Source organism: Hydractinia symbiolongicarpus, chromosome 7 (assembly GCF_029227915.1).
Source record: "Hydractinia symbiolongicarpus strain clone_291-10 chromosome 7, HSymV2.1, whole genome shotgun sequence".
Classification (NCBI taxonomy): domain Eukaryota; kingdom Metazoa; phylum Cnidaria; class Hydrozoa; order Anthoathecata; family Hydractiniidae; genus Hydractinia; species Hydractinia symbiolongicarpus.
In genome coordinates, this window is record NC_079881.1 from 4705130 (window position 1) to 4720544 (window position 15415).

Consider the following 15415-nt stretch of genomic DNA (forward strand, 5'->3'; position numbering starts at 1 on the left):
GAATTATGTAAAAAACTAGACGTTAACCTGTGAAAAATCCATGGGGTTGCCTGTCCTTTATATATCACATTTCGTGTTTCCATAACAAAAGACAAACAGATGCGCAAACAGACAGACGGCTATTTTTATAGAGATAGAAAATATGTTAACTTTTATTTGGCTACCAGAATCTTTAAAATATGTTTGAAAAATTTGTTAATTAAAAATCTGAATTTTAAGCAGATAGTTTAGGCAAATTTGAAGCTTACAATTTCACAAGTGCTGACATATACAAAAAATATTTGCTACCATTTGGTTTCTTTTATGACATACAGGTTTGACGCCATTTTGAAAAGTCTACCAAAATTTCTGTAGGGGTTGGGGGTGGGGAAAGTCTAGTATATTTAGGATTAAGTTCAAAACATAGGGGTCAAGTAAATTTTCAGAAAAATTCTATTAAAGGTAAAAAATATCAACTTGAATCAACAGAGTATATGTATTTTTTTACGGTCTATTAAGTATTACATACTTCTGAGAAATGTAGGCAAACTTAAAATAAAATCAAAATTAAAAATGATAACAATGAAGAAAAAAACAAAAAAAACAAACGTGGATATCTTTTAAAGGGATTACAATTTCCTTAAATTTGTTGAGTGTAAAAGTGTAAAAAGCCAAAAAAGGGATGAAATTTACAAGGTACAAGGTCTTGCAAAGAAGGATCGAAAAATTATGTTAACATTAACTAAGTTGAAACGAACCAAAATAATTTAAGCCATAGGTCAAGCAAAAAAAACTTGTAACATTAAACAAGTATATTTTTAGAATAGGTCTAACACTTTCTGAACATAATGTGCGGTATATATTAGACCTTTAATCTTAAAGTCTTGTTAACAACACAAACAACAAGTTACTTGGATAAACAAAGGCACAATGTACATATAAAACATCAAGATTTGCAAAAAACAAATGTATTAAAGAAGAAGGAATACAAAGACAAAATGGTGATGCATTAATATTTTAACATTTCAAGTGTTTTATCTTCTTTCTGTTGGGTATTTCACCCAAATGTCACATATTTACATAACTGTAGTATACTTCTTCAAAATCATCTTGCGTCAAATACAATCATTCTACGGGTGCGCTTTTTGTACATTATTCTATACCCACATTCTCTGCATCGAATTGGATCACGAGCTTTGATCTCATTTTCAGAATGACATTCTCCACAAATGTACACCATTGCTTTGTTTGGAACATTTTGCTGTGTTGAATCCATTTCATGTGTGTTTATTATATTATACTGCAAACTATAAAATATTGATAATAAAAAGTTCAATTAAAAAAACATTGCAGATGTATAGTTATCCACCCAAAGGACAAAGTGAGTCGTTTTTAACTTCAATTTTTTTGACCAAAAGTTGGAATAAGCTTAATATTTGATTGTTTTTGAGAAAATCTTACCAAAAGTGTTACTCTAGGGCAATATCTGCAAGGTCTGCAATGTTGTGTTGCTCAGGGGTACGCAACTTAAAAGAGAAGACTGAGCCCTGTTCGTATTTCTAGCAATTTAATTTCGGATAGAGCAATAAATCCAATGTCCAACTTTGAAAATAAATCCCCTTAAAAGTTTGAATATTTTACAAACAAGAAACGCAATGACATCAAAATTACTTTGATGTTTGTTGCTCTACACAGAAGCTTTTATTCAAGATGGTGATCAGATTTGATTGAAGTTGCTTGTTTAAATGTTTTTTTTTAATCTTTACTCCTATATAAATGTAAATCAAGCAGCAATACTAATCTTGTACAAGTGTTTTGAGATTAGTTGTTAAGGTGATTCCTAAAAATTGCTGAAAAAGTCAAATAATGTTTTGATTAATAGTTAAAAATGTGATGAGATTTAAAACATTGTTGACCAAATGAGGAAAAGGCAAAGGACCAATGTAATGAAACATTATCAAAAATGTATGAATGGTTCAGTCTTTTTCAGGAATATTTAAGTAGGTGTGCGATCATTTGCACGTGTAAATCAAGTAACGCGTGCAATACGAGCTCCAAGGTTATTTTTGTTGTGGATTTATTTTGCGGTAGAAAAGTGGGGGACGTTTTAAATCGTGAACCCCAAACATGATGACCCAGCGTCTACTGGTATAGCGACTCTCTCAATCTTAACTTCCTTTTCTACTGTCCGAAATAGTATGCATGACTATACTGTCATTTTTATGTCATCACAAGCAAATAGGCAAAAATTTTACAGAAAAAAAAATTATACCGCACAAGGGTTTCATTTTTACAGGCATAAAGAAAAAATCCATTAAATTTGGGCCTGCTATGGTTTCCAATTGTTTTGTCAAATGGATAAATTATCTACAAATAAATCCATGATAAAATCTCTCTTCCGCCTGTGAGTGCAGTTTTGCAGACTTACTTCATCTGTGCTCTGTCGGCGTTAAGAACCGCATGCCTGGATTTCTTGTGAAAGACCTGGTTACCAACGACGAAGGGGCCAGGCAAAACAGATTTATGTCTACGTAGTTCTTTTAACTAAGTCAAGAGTTGGTGAATTAGCTAGGATGGTAAGGTTGGCTATGAATAGGCTTGCTCATTGATTAAAAGGACCAGGACTATTCAACAATTTCTGAGATATGAAGGTGTCCGATCAAGACGGAAATCTATCGGACGTTTTGCCTGAGTCTCCAAAAATTATTTCGAGGGCTGTCATCACATGCTACAAAATGAATTTTATAGGTTGATTTTGAAAACTCAATATTTATTTTTCAGGCGTGTGCTTAATCGCACGCATGATTTAGGCGTGAAGGCGTGTGAGTGTTATCGCACGCCTCTCCTGAAAAAAATGTTGGTTGTGTTTCCAAAACTTATTTTTTTTGCAGATTTTGCCATATATTTACACCAAAATGAATTCTGTAAAAAATTAAAAAATCGGTCATTTGCAAAATATTTCTTCTGCAAAATTTTTGATGTCTTGAATCTGCAGCAATTTCTACTACTTTGTTATTTAGAGTGAGCAAAAATTCCTTTTTTAACAAATTTTTAAATATAAAACGAAAAACACGCTTTTTCGAAAAAATGTGACAAACTATTGTTGCTATTGTAATGCTAAAGTGATTGATAGATATGATGCAGAAAAAAAATTAAACGGAGGGGAGTTTTGGACGTTTTAGTGAAAAACAAAGATGTGGATTTATGCTTTAACAAGTGTATGAAGGCAAAAAGATGCAGGTGCTAGGTGAAGTGAGCTCTTTTTAGTCTGTTTCTTTGCCATAAAGGTATCATTATGACTTTATATGAATAAAGTCAATCAGAAGTTATCAATCTGCCTACTACACACATACAATCTATAATAGTTTAAGGCCTTGACAATTTTTACGTAGAAAAAAAATGGGCAGAAAAAGACCTTTCTTTGCCAAGCTCCCGCATATTTCTGCCTGCCAAGCAGTTGTTAGAGCTGGAAGGTTAAGTAAAGCTAGCCGTACCTAACAGCCGCACCTTAGCCGTACCTTAGCCGTACTTAAGAAAATTCGTAATTAGCAGCTCTGTGTAAGACCACTTGCTTCTAAGCTTAAAATTATTCGTTAATGTATATCAAAGTTAAATTGTCTAACTTTTATTTCGTCTTTTAGGTGAATATCTATGCCGATAAAAATGATGCAAAATGGAGCACTCCATCGTCGAGCCCCAGTAACCCCCAGGGAATCCTCAATGATGAAATACCGATAATAATATATCTTACATGTATTATAATTTTTATAAAATGATTTTAATACAAATACAAAAGAGATTTTTAAAATTGAATGTATGAAAAACATTAGTAAAGTAAGATTGAACATTATTACGCTGCGGACAATATTAGAGCTAGCGCTAAAAGTGACTACAGCTGGCTAAATTCAAATACGGTTGCCAAAATAAGGTACGGCTAGATAATATTAAGGTACAGCTGGGTCTTATCATATAAGAAACAATTTCAAATGCTAAAAACGTTCAATAAAAACGAAATTATGTTAGGTACGGCTAGCCAAAATAAGGTACGGCTGGAAAATATTAAGGTACGGCTGGGTCCTATCATATAAGAAACAACTTCAAATGCTACAAATGTTCAATAAAAACGAAATTATGTTAGGTACGGCTAGCCAAAATAAGGTACGGCTGGACCATATTAGGGTACGGCTGGGTCCTATCATATAAGAAACAACTTCAAAAGCTAAAAACGTTCAATAAAAACAAAATTAAGTTAGGTACGGCTAGCCAAAATAAGGTACGGCTGGAAAATATTAAGGTACAGCTGGGTCCTATCATATAAGAAACAACTTCAAATGCTACAAATGTTCAATAAAAACGAAATTATGTTAGGTACGGCTAGCCAAAATAAGGTACGGCTGGACCATATTAGGGTACGGCTGGGTCCTATCATATAAGAAACAACTTCAAAAGCTAAAAACGTTCAATAAAAACAAAATTAAGTTAGGTACGGCTAACCAAAATAAGGTACGGCTGGACAATATTAAGGTACGGCTGGGACCTATCATATAAGAAACAACTTCAAATGCTAAAAACGTTCAATAAAAACGATTTTGAATTGTTTGGCAATTGGGTTAAGAGTCACACTGACTGACTTTAAACAGAACTGGCCTGTATCTATCCCAGCTACCTCTAAATCACTCTTTACGACCTTTGATTTTATCGACATCTTTCTTTTACAGTTGTTAGCGTTTCGATATATTGCATCAAGATCGGATAGATCTGTTACAGATTTGGTTCTAGAAATGGAAACGTTAGAGAATGTAAGCAATCAATCTGACACTGATAGTGATATTTATTAAAATATAATTATATATTATCGTGTTCGTATTTTGTTTCTTAGGTAATATTTTTTATATTTTCAGCTATACAATTTATTTTACTTTAAATAGATGTGCAGCCGTACTTTAATTTTGATCAATGGTAGCCGTACCTAACCTAATTTCGTTTTTATGGAACATTTGTAGCATTTGAAGATGTTTCTTATACGATAGGACCTAGCCGTACCTTAATATTTTCCAGCCGTACCTTATTTTAGCTAGCCGTACCTAACTTAATTTCGTTTTTATTGTACATATTTTAGCATTTGAAGCTGTTTCTTTATACGATAGGACCTAGCCGTACCTTAATATTTTCCAGCCGTACCTTATTTTAGCTAGCCGTACCTAACCTAATTTCGTTTTTTTGGAACATTTGTAGCATTTGAAGATGTTTCTTATACGATAGGACCCAGCCGTACCTTAATATTTTCCAGCCGTACCTTATTTTAGCTAGCCGTACCTAACATAATTTCGTTTTTATTGTACATATTTTAGCCTTTAAAGTTGTTTCTTATATGATAGGACCCAACCGTAAAATATATGTTGTCTTATAATTTTCATATTTTTCCTCTCTTTTCCTTACCTATCCCCTTTATTTTACTTTACTTGATAAGTCGCATTGAAGTTCACCGCTCGTACTAACCACCTTTTTATTGCCCGCCGTACTTAATTTGTCGATTTGGGAATCACCTTCCCGCGCTCTCCCCCGTTTGGTTTCTATAAGAGCAAGATGTTTCGTTAACATTTTTCGTATTTTGCGGGTTCATTGGCGATTGAGAAACAGAAATTCAGTGACACAACAAATTTACCACTACGATTAGCTCAGTTTTTTCCATTAAAATACATTACCTCACCTTAAAAAGAAAAGTGTAGTTACGTACGGCTAAGGTACGGCTTAGGTACGGCTGTTAGGTACGGCTAGCTTTACCTAAGCGAGCTGGAAGGGTTAATCGCGGAAAATGTAGCTAAACATTCAAAAAGATATTATTTGATTTGGAAAGCATGGGAAAAATTTATGTATGGCTAATTAAAATTTTTAGTAAACTAGTAAAACCTTTTTAATTTTTTTGGAAGGCAACTTAAACATAAAAAATGTGTAGCTAGCTAAAAGCTGGTGGGTAGAAACATGCACAAATTTACAAGAGAAAAACATCTGAAATCACTTGACTAACTAAATTCAGTAATGGCACTAGAAGATTAAAACACTAACTCGTAAAAGAAACTAGTAATAAGTTTCATAGATACTATTTTTATTAGATGTTACCAAAAAGTCAAAAAGAAAGAGAAACGCAGAAACACGTAGGAAAGGAAGGAATCCAACACAAACGTGCGCACAACACAAAGTGCGGACACTTTGTTTTTGAGTGACAGCCATAATGCAAATGAGACATTCAAGCAACCACTAAAAGAAAATCCTGGTTTTTATTAGCAAATTTTCAACCCCTAATTAGCGACAAGTTGACAACCTTTCAGTTACCTAAAATAACTTAATTTTAAAAGGTCATACCTAATGATGTAATTCAAGAAAAATAGCATCATCTTATAGCTTAACTTGCAAGGAAAGAATAAATACTAACTTCAATACAGAGAAACCAGGTTTTAAAAGACCCAAGTGGTTTAATTTAAGCTTTCCATCACGTGACAAGGAATTTAATAAAACAAGAGTTTATCTTTGTGTTCACACGAACCTCAAAACCAAACCAGTGAGAATTTACGCTAAAAGCATAGGAAGATAGTCCATTTTAATAAAATCGTGTTATTAAATGAGCACGTTATAAATAATCACACTTTCAGCATTAAGCTTTACATTTCTGAATCAATACTCCTAGTTTACGTAAAGATAAACAACAGACGACGATGACTAAGATATGAAAGTAGCAGCGTTATTAAATTAATATCGATCTATTGGATAACCCAAAAGTAGCAAAAAAACACTGTAAAAAATTAAAGTCAAACAAAAAAGTAAGTAAAAAATTGTTTGAATATAGAAATATTTTGTTTGTTGGTGTTGTTACGTGTATTTTGTTTGTGTAGCCACGCACGCCATTATATGTAGCTGTATTTCACAATCATTAAATAAGCTATATTTCCTCAACGAGTTTGTTATAATTATTCCTACAAAGCTATTTTTATTAAAATCAGTTTTCTTTTTTAAAAGATATAAACAAACTATCATATAGGGCTAAAAAGAAAACTCTGACATTTTTAAATTTTTGTGCTACAAATTTCTGCAGCCTCGTCTGTTTGGATACACTGACTTTAAACTGTCACACTGTCATTAGGGTATACCATCTCAAAATGTACAAGGATCTAGCTAGCTATACATTTAGTGTATAGCTAGCTAGATAGGAAGGTAGCTAGCTAGCTAGCTACCTACCTAAAACTAGCTACCTAAAAGAAAATAGGTTATCAATTTTTGACTTGCCAAAATTTTGCCAAGGCCAAATTTTTTAGAAAGTTGAAAATATTAGTATTTGATATACAAAAATATTCAAGTCAAAAGCACAGTTCGATAGACCTTTTTGAAAGTTTACATTTTTCATGGTAAGCCCTTCTGGCTTAGAGTGAAAGATGCGGCCCATTTCTTTCTACAGAAACATTGTTGAGACTTTAAACTATTATCGAGTGTAGATAAATAACTTCTGAAACAGACTGAGAAGGACCTCACTTCACCTAGCATCTGCATCTTTTTGCGTGCTACGCAATTGTTAAATCCAAAAGGGCTTGCCGTGAAAAATGTAAAATTCAAAAAGGTCTATGGATATGAAGGACTAAAACTTATTTTACAGAAACACAAGTTCTAGAAGGAAGTATTTTTTTAAACAAAATAAATTCCTCTCCTTTTAAAAGGCACTGATTTTGTGATTCTTTTTTAAAAAAAGACTTTCATTAAGTTGGTTCGTTGTTTATATTTTTTCCCTAACTGTGAATATGTAAGAATAGACTTTATCAAACATTTATATAGAGTGGATGCCAAAATGACATGTTGAGCCCAAATTGTGTCATATATATATAGCTAATTAATATTTTGTAAACTCGAAACACTGTTTACTGCAAACAATTTGCTTCCTTTGGTTATATTATAAGATAATTGTTAGATATTTTTGTGCTGCAAGTGACGTTTGTACTTCTTCATTCATGAATACTCAATTTACTTGAAATTAGCTAATAGAAACAATAATAAAACATTTGCCTTTTTTCTTGTTTATATTTTAATATCATAGATCTTGGTTTAGTAATGCTAAACTTAACTACATTTTCTGACATTATAAATGGTGTGGTTTTAATTGCTTTTTAATTATATATTTTTGGAAAGAGATTGAGATCAGAAATCAGGTTCTGAAAATTAATAACAAAAATCATAGATTAAAATTATTAATCCTGGCAGCCTTTTTGTTTTTTCTAACAATATAAATTTTGGATCAATAACGATCCTATCTGTTTACATCTGTTGAATTTTTAGAGCACAATATCATCAATAAAATTATATAAATTATATATATATATACATTTTTATATTCTATCTATTATTATATATTTTTTGCTATGCAATACAGTACATGCTTTTTATAAGAACATTTTTAAGAATATTATGCTTGGATTTACTTAAAGGGAAAAATTATAACCTGCTTTTCCATAGTAACGAGTATAAAAACGACTTAATAATGTCAAGTTTGTTTTTGTTTTTTACCACTTCCAAAGTTGGAAATAAATAAAACATCAACATCAAATGCGGTGCTTTTCTCAACTATTATGTCATTGCCTGTATCTAGATCTTTTACTAAGTTTAAATATTCTGTATACTGTGGAATGATCTAGTTATATAGTGGGTAGATAAGGCTAGGCCATGCAGCACACTGCATAGCTAAAACTGTTTCTAAGATGTCTAGGTGTGCAGCTTTTAATACTTCAATTAGTCTTTGTATGAGAATTTTGTTCATTCATTCAATTGTGCCACACTTTCAGTCGTAAGTGATATTAGATTTTACTGATGCAATTAATACCTGAAAAAAGTACATTAAGTTCTATTGTAATTGCGTAAGACTGTTGTAATAAGAAGGTTGTACTTACTACAAAGAATTAATTGATCATCTTATTGTTTTTCTTTTACATCTATAAACATTTCACATTAAAAAATGTCAGATACTTCTTACAACTTTGTTTACAAAGAGTTGACGGAAGCATAAAAAATATACGAATTACAGAAAGGAAAATAAAGGATTCTGATTCTTAAAACTTTTTTTATTTGGTTGCCTCAATTATATGCAGCTGAATATGCTTATAATTTATTCTCATGAAACATACACTTTACTACTTAATTTGGTATTATTTTTCGCTTAATAATGCTAATATAATATACTTTAACTAAAATGTTAGATATAAACAGTATATACATTGTTCTGTATTTTAAGAACAAGAATAGTATGCTGTGCTAAAGTTTTTTTAAGGTGTATTGTGTGTGAGGCTATAAAACATCTTGAAATTTACACTTTCTTTAAAGAACATCTGTATTTTTTTTTGTTTTGTAAATGTTTGTCTTATATATAACCTTCACAGAGTATTTTACTTGCTATGATAATAAACACATGTAAAAATTCATTTCTCATTTCTAAAATACATGGTTGGACTATTTAGAGGGTTAAGTTTTTGAAAGATTGTTTTATATAATTTGTTTACAAATTATTAATAATGTGTTTTCTGATTTTATGTTACCATAATAATTTTTTGTGGTAAAAACTAGTTTATTATATTTATATATAGAAGATATATATTTAGCTCTGTTTCACCTTTTTATGGATGAGTACTATTCACACCATGATATTAGAAATATTTGTAATTTTCTAACAACAAAACTTTGCAGTCTAATACACTGCGTATTCCAAGTTAATCCTTGTATAATAAGAAAAAAACGTGCAATCAGCAATAAATATTGTCATTAAAAACTTGTTTTTAAATGCGTCATAAGTGGTGTAATTATAACAGTGTTTTATTTCTAAGAAATTACTTAGAATCACTTACAAGTCAACAAAACACAATATGCACACTTTTTTCATGGACTGTTGCAGAACTTCCTTGTAATTAATTTTGTTTGCTATGTTTTTTTATGTAAATACCTTTCATGAACACAAGCTATGATTAAAATTTAAGAATACAGCGAGAACAAGTCTTTGCTCACCAAATAACAATGTGTTTTTTTTTGGCAAGCTCATATATTTGTTTTTAAAATGTTTTCTCTGTTATGCATACATTTTATTTTTACAAGAACGAAATTCAATACTTTTTTATTTAGTTTAGTTATGGGAAAGTGAAACAAATAGTGTGACGATTACTGTTGCCACTTTCATTGTGATGATTTAAAAACTATGTATATATATTCTATTTTTATAGATCTGTTGAAGTATAACAATTAGCAAGTTCGATTTTTATGGATAGCAAAGTATCCAAGACAAATATGGATGCCTTAGATTGCCTAGCAACAACTGCAGAAAAGTTACATGAAAAATCAAACGATGCACACCTGAGTACAACAAGCAGTTTCTCGCAAGTTAGAAGCGCATCTCACACTATATCAATGCCACCAGCTCCGATTAGTAAATCAAGTTATATTTCATCGTTTTTAAATAATACAAATTTCAATCCTATGCACCTGCAGGGTGGCGTACCAAGAAGTAGCAGACATGAAATGTTTATGCCTACCTCGCCTGCATATAGTAAACACTATCGAAGTGAGCATCTAGACATGGTTCCAAGTTACCCGATGCAAACATCTTCAATGAAAGAACTCGTTGCGTCCTGTATAAAGTCGACTAGGTCTGGCTCTCCAGCATCTTCAAAATCTCCATTCTACATGCAGACAGAGCCACCTAATTTGTCCCGAATTAATTCACCATCGAGTGATTTACTTCAGAATTTATCATCTGAACCAAACAAGTCAGCCTTTGATGTTGTTTCACCAAGAGGAAATGAAAATGTTGACTCAGAAAACCAGGAAAGAAACATGCAAAGACAGTCAACTATTACTTCTGGAAATAGTATTCCTGAGCAGCCACCAATGTTGTTTCGTATTAACCCAATACCAAACAAGGCGAGCTCATTGTTTGAAACACTCGTTCAAGAAAGTCAAAAAATTTTGTCAACTCAGGAACAGGAGGAAAAGCGCAAGCAAATGTCTGCCATTAAGTTTCATGATGCGAAAACATTTTTATCCGAAGGCCTTGTTAAAGTAAAGGAAGAAGATAAAAAGTCAAGAGAAATAATGCTTATCTCGCCGCAGAAAAAACAAATCCGAAAGCGAAAAATGAAAAACTCTGTAAGTAGTAGTGTTGACTCTAAGAGAGCTCACGGTGGCCCACCTTTTAATCCCAGTGCTTCTCCCCCCAAAGAAAACACCCCTGCTAGTGCTCTATGTACACTACACGAACATACACTGTTAAAAATGGCTACCCGTGGTTTTTGGAGTGGCGATAGAGGACCACTGCAAGATGTCTTTCGACTAACAAGAGTTGAAAATTCGGATCTGCAGTACAACATCAAAGAAATAACGAGACATTGTTATAACGTAGTCAAGCAGAAACTCGAAGCTGTTGGAAATGAGATGGATATCATGCATCGTCACATGAGAAGTTACGTTGACGAACTAGATAGGTATGAAAGAAACCTTTTTTTTCATTCTGCTTTAATCTAGCAAAAAATTATGGGACTATAGGACAAAAATCAGCATATTAAAAACAAAAAAAATACATGGAATATCTTGTTCTTATTGGTGTATACACCCGCGTATGTATGTATATATGACCTGATTCGAAAATTATTTAAAACGCATTTTTCGGTTTCGTTATCCCTTTCTACTGTTAAAGCCGAATTATTACATGAATAGTGTAGTGTAATAGATGAATAGAATGAAAGATGCAATTGTGCATCCAAATTAAAGTAATCTCATTTTTCTTTTGCTGTATCCGTCTGTTTAGCATGAAAATCCTTTTTTTTTATAGTTATCTTGAGAGAATTTATCCAGTCTCTTCGGTTGCTATAAACATCTATTTACCGACAGCTTCTGATTACGTTGCTGCAACGTGGCATGGAATTGTGCCGACAGGTATGTGCTGTGATATGGATACCTACCACACAGCGAATTTTGGCAGAAATTGCAGAAAGATTAATTAAGTCGTCATGCGCGAGAATAAATACATATCATATCCGCTAAAACATCACGAAAAATATAAGAAACAAAAGTTTTTCTCCTTTTTGAAATTTGTTGACAATTCATGAAAATTGAATTTTTTTTAACAATTTATGCGTGCGAATTTTCAAATATTATCTTTTACTCTCACAATATGATTCTTTGACTTACGATTCAATGTAAATTTTCCCTGAAATTTGTACTGCCCAACATCTAACAAAAAATCTATTTCACCTTCTTAGTTGTAATTGTATGTTATTCGTTTAGGTTGGTCGGAATATAGACGCGCTGTTGTAATTCGAGAAGTATTCGAAGTGCTGTATTATTTCAGTACAAAGCTTCAAAAAATCCCACAATTCGATCCAAAGTTCTTCGATAAAGATGAACCCGACAAAACACTCTACCCGATTTCCATAAACAACGACGCTAACAACAACGACACTAACAATAACGACAATAATGAATCAGAGTCGTCTAATACTAACTCACCAGCGGAGAAAAATATAGACACTGTGGGCTTCAACGTTAAGTATTCAAGGGCTTTCGAAGCACTATGGACTCGCACTGCACCTCATGAACCATTTCTAATTCTAGATGACTTAGTACAGTTAAAGTTGCGAGAATACTTAGAAAAACACCCGGTCGAAAAATATGCACCTAGTGACAGCGCCATTATTGTTGTGGATAACAAGAAGTACAAAGCGAAAGAAATGCTCGGTTATTTTCGTCGCGGTGTTCAGTTAGTCGATTATTCGAAAGAAACAGGGGGTATGGTGGTTGATACTATATCCACGATTAAAAACGTTTCCATAACCAGTGCAGTTCGAAAGATACCCCCTGGGAAGATAAGCAAACTCGTGCATCCTGATTTACACCTGGAAAACTACACGAACGCTATTCTACAAGTGGGTTGCGTTGCTTCTGATGTGTTACCCGCGATGTCAGTAAACAGAATACGAGGACGAAAGAGAAGAATGAAACAGTATGACGAAAATAACAAAAAGGAAAGAAAAGTTAAGGAGGAGAAACACGTGATCGTAAAACAAGAAGAAAGCGTGATTGTAGAAAAGAGGAAACTTGAGAGCATTGCGACTTTCTGCGAACCACTGGAACCAAAGCGAAACATGCCGCAGGAATTATTAAACCATGGTGAAAAGGAGACGGAAAGAAATTTAAACTCTTCAGCTACTATTGAACAAAATGCATTCAATACGCATTTTCAATTGATGCAACAAGACAATAACAAAACCAGTCATGACGAGGAACTTGATATGAAAACAGTTGAATACAAACCAGCAAGTTTAATGTCAGTTAATCAGGACTTTCTCTTTAACCAAGAACAGCTGCTCAATCATAGGATGTTCGCATCAGGTAAGACATCACTTATGCATAGTTCAATTATATCTTATTTTATAAACATAAAAAATAGTTATTTACCCATGCAATACGCCGATATACGGTTGTCGCACATAGTTTCTACATCACTATACTTCGTTCATTCCTATCACGACAGGATTACGGCAGCTATTTTGCGTACAAGCCGAATTACGGCTGTAATTGTAAGAAAGATTCAAGGGTCCGCTGTCAGTAAATTATATATTTTTTCGTGTAACCCAGAATAAAGCTGCACACAGCTATTATGAACAGACAGAAAACGAGTATTAATATCAAAGATATCTGTCCACTTTGTTTAGATCCGATGCGGCCGAAACCAGAACTTCCAGCTTCATATTCTCCAGACATACTATCCTCCATGCATTTTTCGCCTGGTACATCCGGTGAACTATTCTCACTGCATCTTATGATCGACAGTTATCGGCGAGCAGCTAAATATCTCCTAGATACGGCGAATCACCTCGAGTTGGTAGCAAGGCGTGGTGGAAACGCCCCAATGAAAAGAGACCAACCTAATACTGACTGATGGCGAGTCTGATCAACAAAATTAAACAGTGTGGCGAAAATCACATATGACAAAGTCAATAGAACAACGACAAAATCTGTAACACCGACAAATCCAAATGGAACCAAAAATAAGTCGTTATGCCGACAATTTTATGTAACACCAGAGGTTGAAAGATAACGAGCGTTAAGCGCAAGGTCGAAATCAGAGGTAATTTATTTAAAGGAAGTTTCTTAAGGGGGGTTAAATAATATTCTAAAAATCGTTTTCTGACATATACTTATTGGCTTTTTGAAAGTTCTGACTTGTTCCTTATTTTACCTCGATCCCTCAACTGTTTTGCTTGTACTTTGTATCGCTTGTATAGTTGTGTTTATATCCCGTGTTTTGATGATTTTTAATTGATTGAATTTTCAATGGCCTGTTTACACATGGTGGAATTGTCTTGCTGTTGAACTTGGAGCTTGATTGCAATCATTGTAACACCTAAATTACATTTGTAAAAAAGGGAACATATCAGAACTATTTTTAGAGTGATTTGTGATAGTTGTGAATATTTAGCGGAATATTTGTTTTGTATGGATTATCGAAACAAAGACGTTTGATTGGTTAATGTTTAATTCGAATTTGTTTTATTCCTTCAAATTGTCTGCTGGGACAGACTTCTGTTAGTTTCCGAGACAGTTGTTATGTTAATAAACGAATCTGATTGGCTGTGCTAATCGTCACATATGTACTAATTGTCGCAGTCAACATTCGAGAGCTAATCTCTTTTGTGGAGATGGTGTTCTCCTCCGCACGTCTTTAAAACTAGTGTTTATTCTTTCTTCGTGGATCGTGTATATATTTCAAATAAATATATAGTTTTCTGATATATCTATTTTTGAGAGAGTTTTATTTTTGTTCTATTGTATATATGCTTTGATTTGAAGAGTATCTGTAAATTATTTACTTGTTTTTTTTGGTTTGTATGTGTGACCAAGAATGGTTACATGATCTTTTTTTAAAAAAAACTCTAAGAAAAATAACACTTATATTTAACTTTATTTTTCTGATCAAGTTCGGTTAATGTTTCAGATAAAATTCATTTTTCACTTCCAAAATCAAGTTTTCAATCATGAATTAAAAAATTACGTAGATGTTTTTTGTATATATCGGCTAACCTTTTGTAAATGATTGGCTGCCATTTTAATTGGTTTCCTTATAATTAATTTCTTTGACAAATTACCCATGTTTTGTCTCCTTTTAATAATCCCCCTTTGCTTTAAAAATATCTACGAAAAAGATAATGTATGTATATTATGACGGAGATAATGTATGTATATTATGGAGATTTTTATGACGATTATACTGTATGTATACTACGTAAAAAAATTCTTGACTTTAACTAATACTGTATTTCTAATTTACATGTTCTATTTGATAAAGTTTTTGCGTGAAGTGAAACAGCTCGTTATTAAATATTAAGCAGACAAATTTATAAAGTGCTCACAATTTTCG

The 15415-nt window shown here is 32.7% G+C and overlaps 1 protein-coding gene and 1 long non-coding RNA gene across 2 annotated transcripts; both read left to right on the forward strand.

Annotated features, from left to right (window-relative positions):
• The first annotated feature begins 3449 nt into the window (after positions 1 to 3449).
• On the forward strand, positions 3450 to 3787 carry LOC130648871 (uncharacterized). Its single transcript, XR_008982974.1, has 2 exons — positions 3450 to 3537; positions 3621 to 3787. It is a non-coding gene; the product is annotated as an uncharacterized LOC130648871 (long non-coding RNA).
• A 2610-nt stretch (positions 3788 to 6397) lies between these two features.
• Positions 6398 to 14862, forward strand: LOC130648863 (uncharacterized). The gene is made up of 5 exons (XM_057454971.1): positions 6398 to 6797; positions 10224 to 11480; positions 11828 to 11931; positions 12283 to 13386; positions 13710 to 14862. The coding sequence occupies exons 2-5, from the start codon at positions 10261 to 10263 to the stop codon at positions 13934 to 13936; spliced, it is 2655 nt and encodes an 884-aa protein (XP_057310954.1). The 5' UTR covers positions 6398 to 6797; positions 10224 to 10260; the 3' UTR covers positions 13937 to 14862.
• Positions 14863 to 15415: the final 553 nt, after the last annotated feature.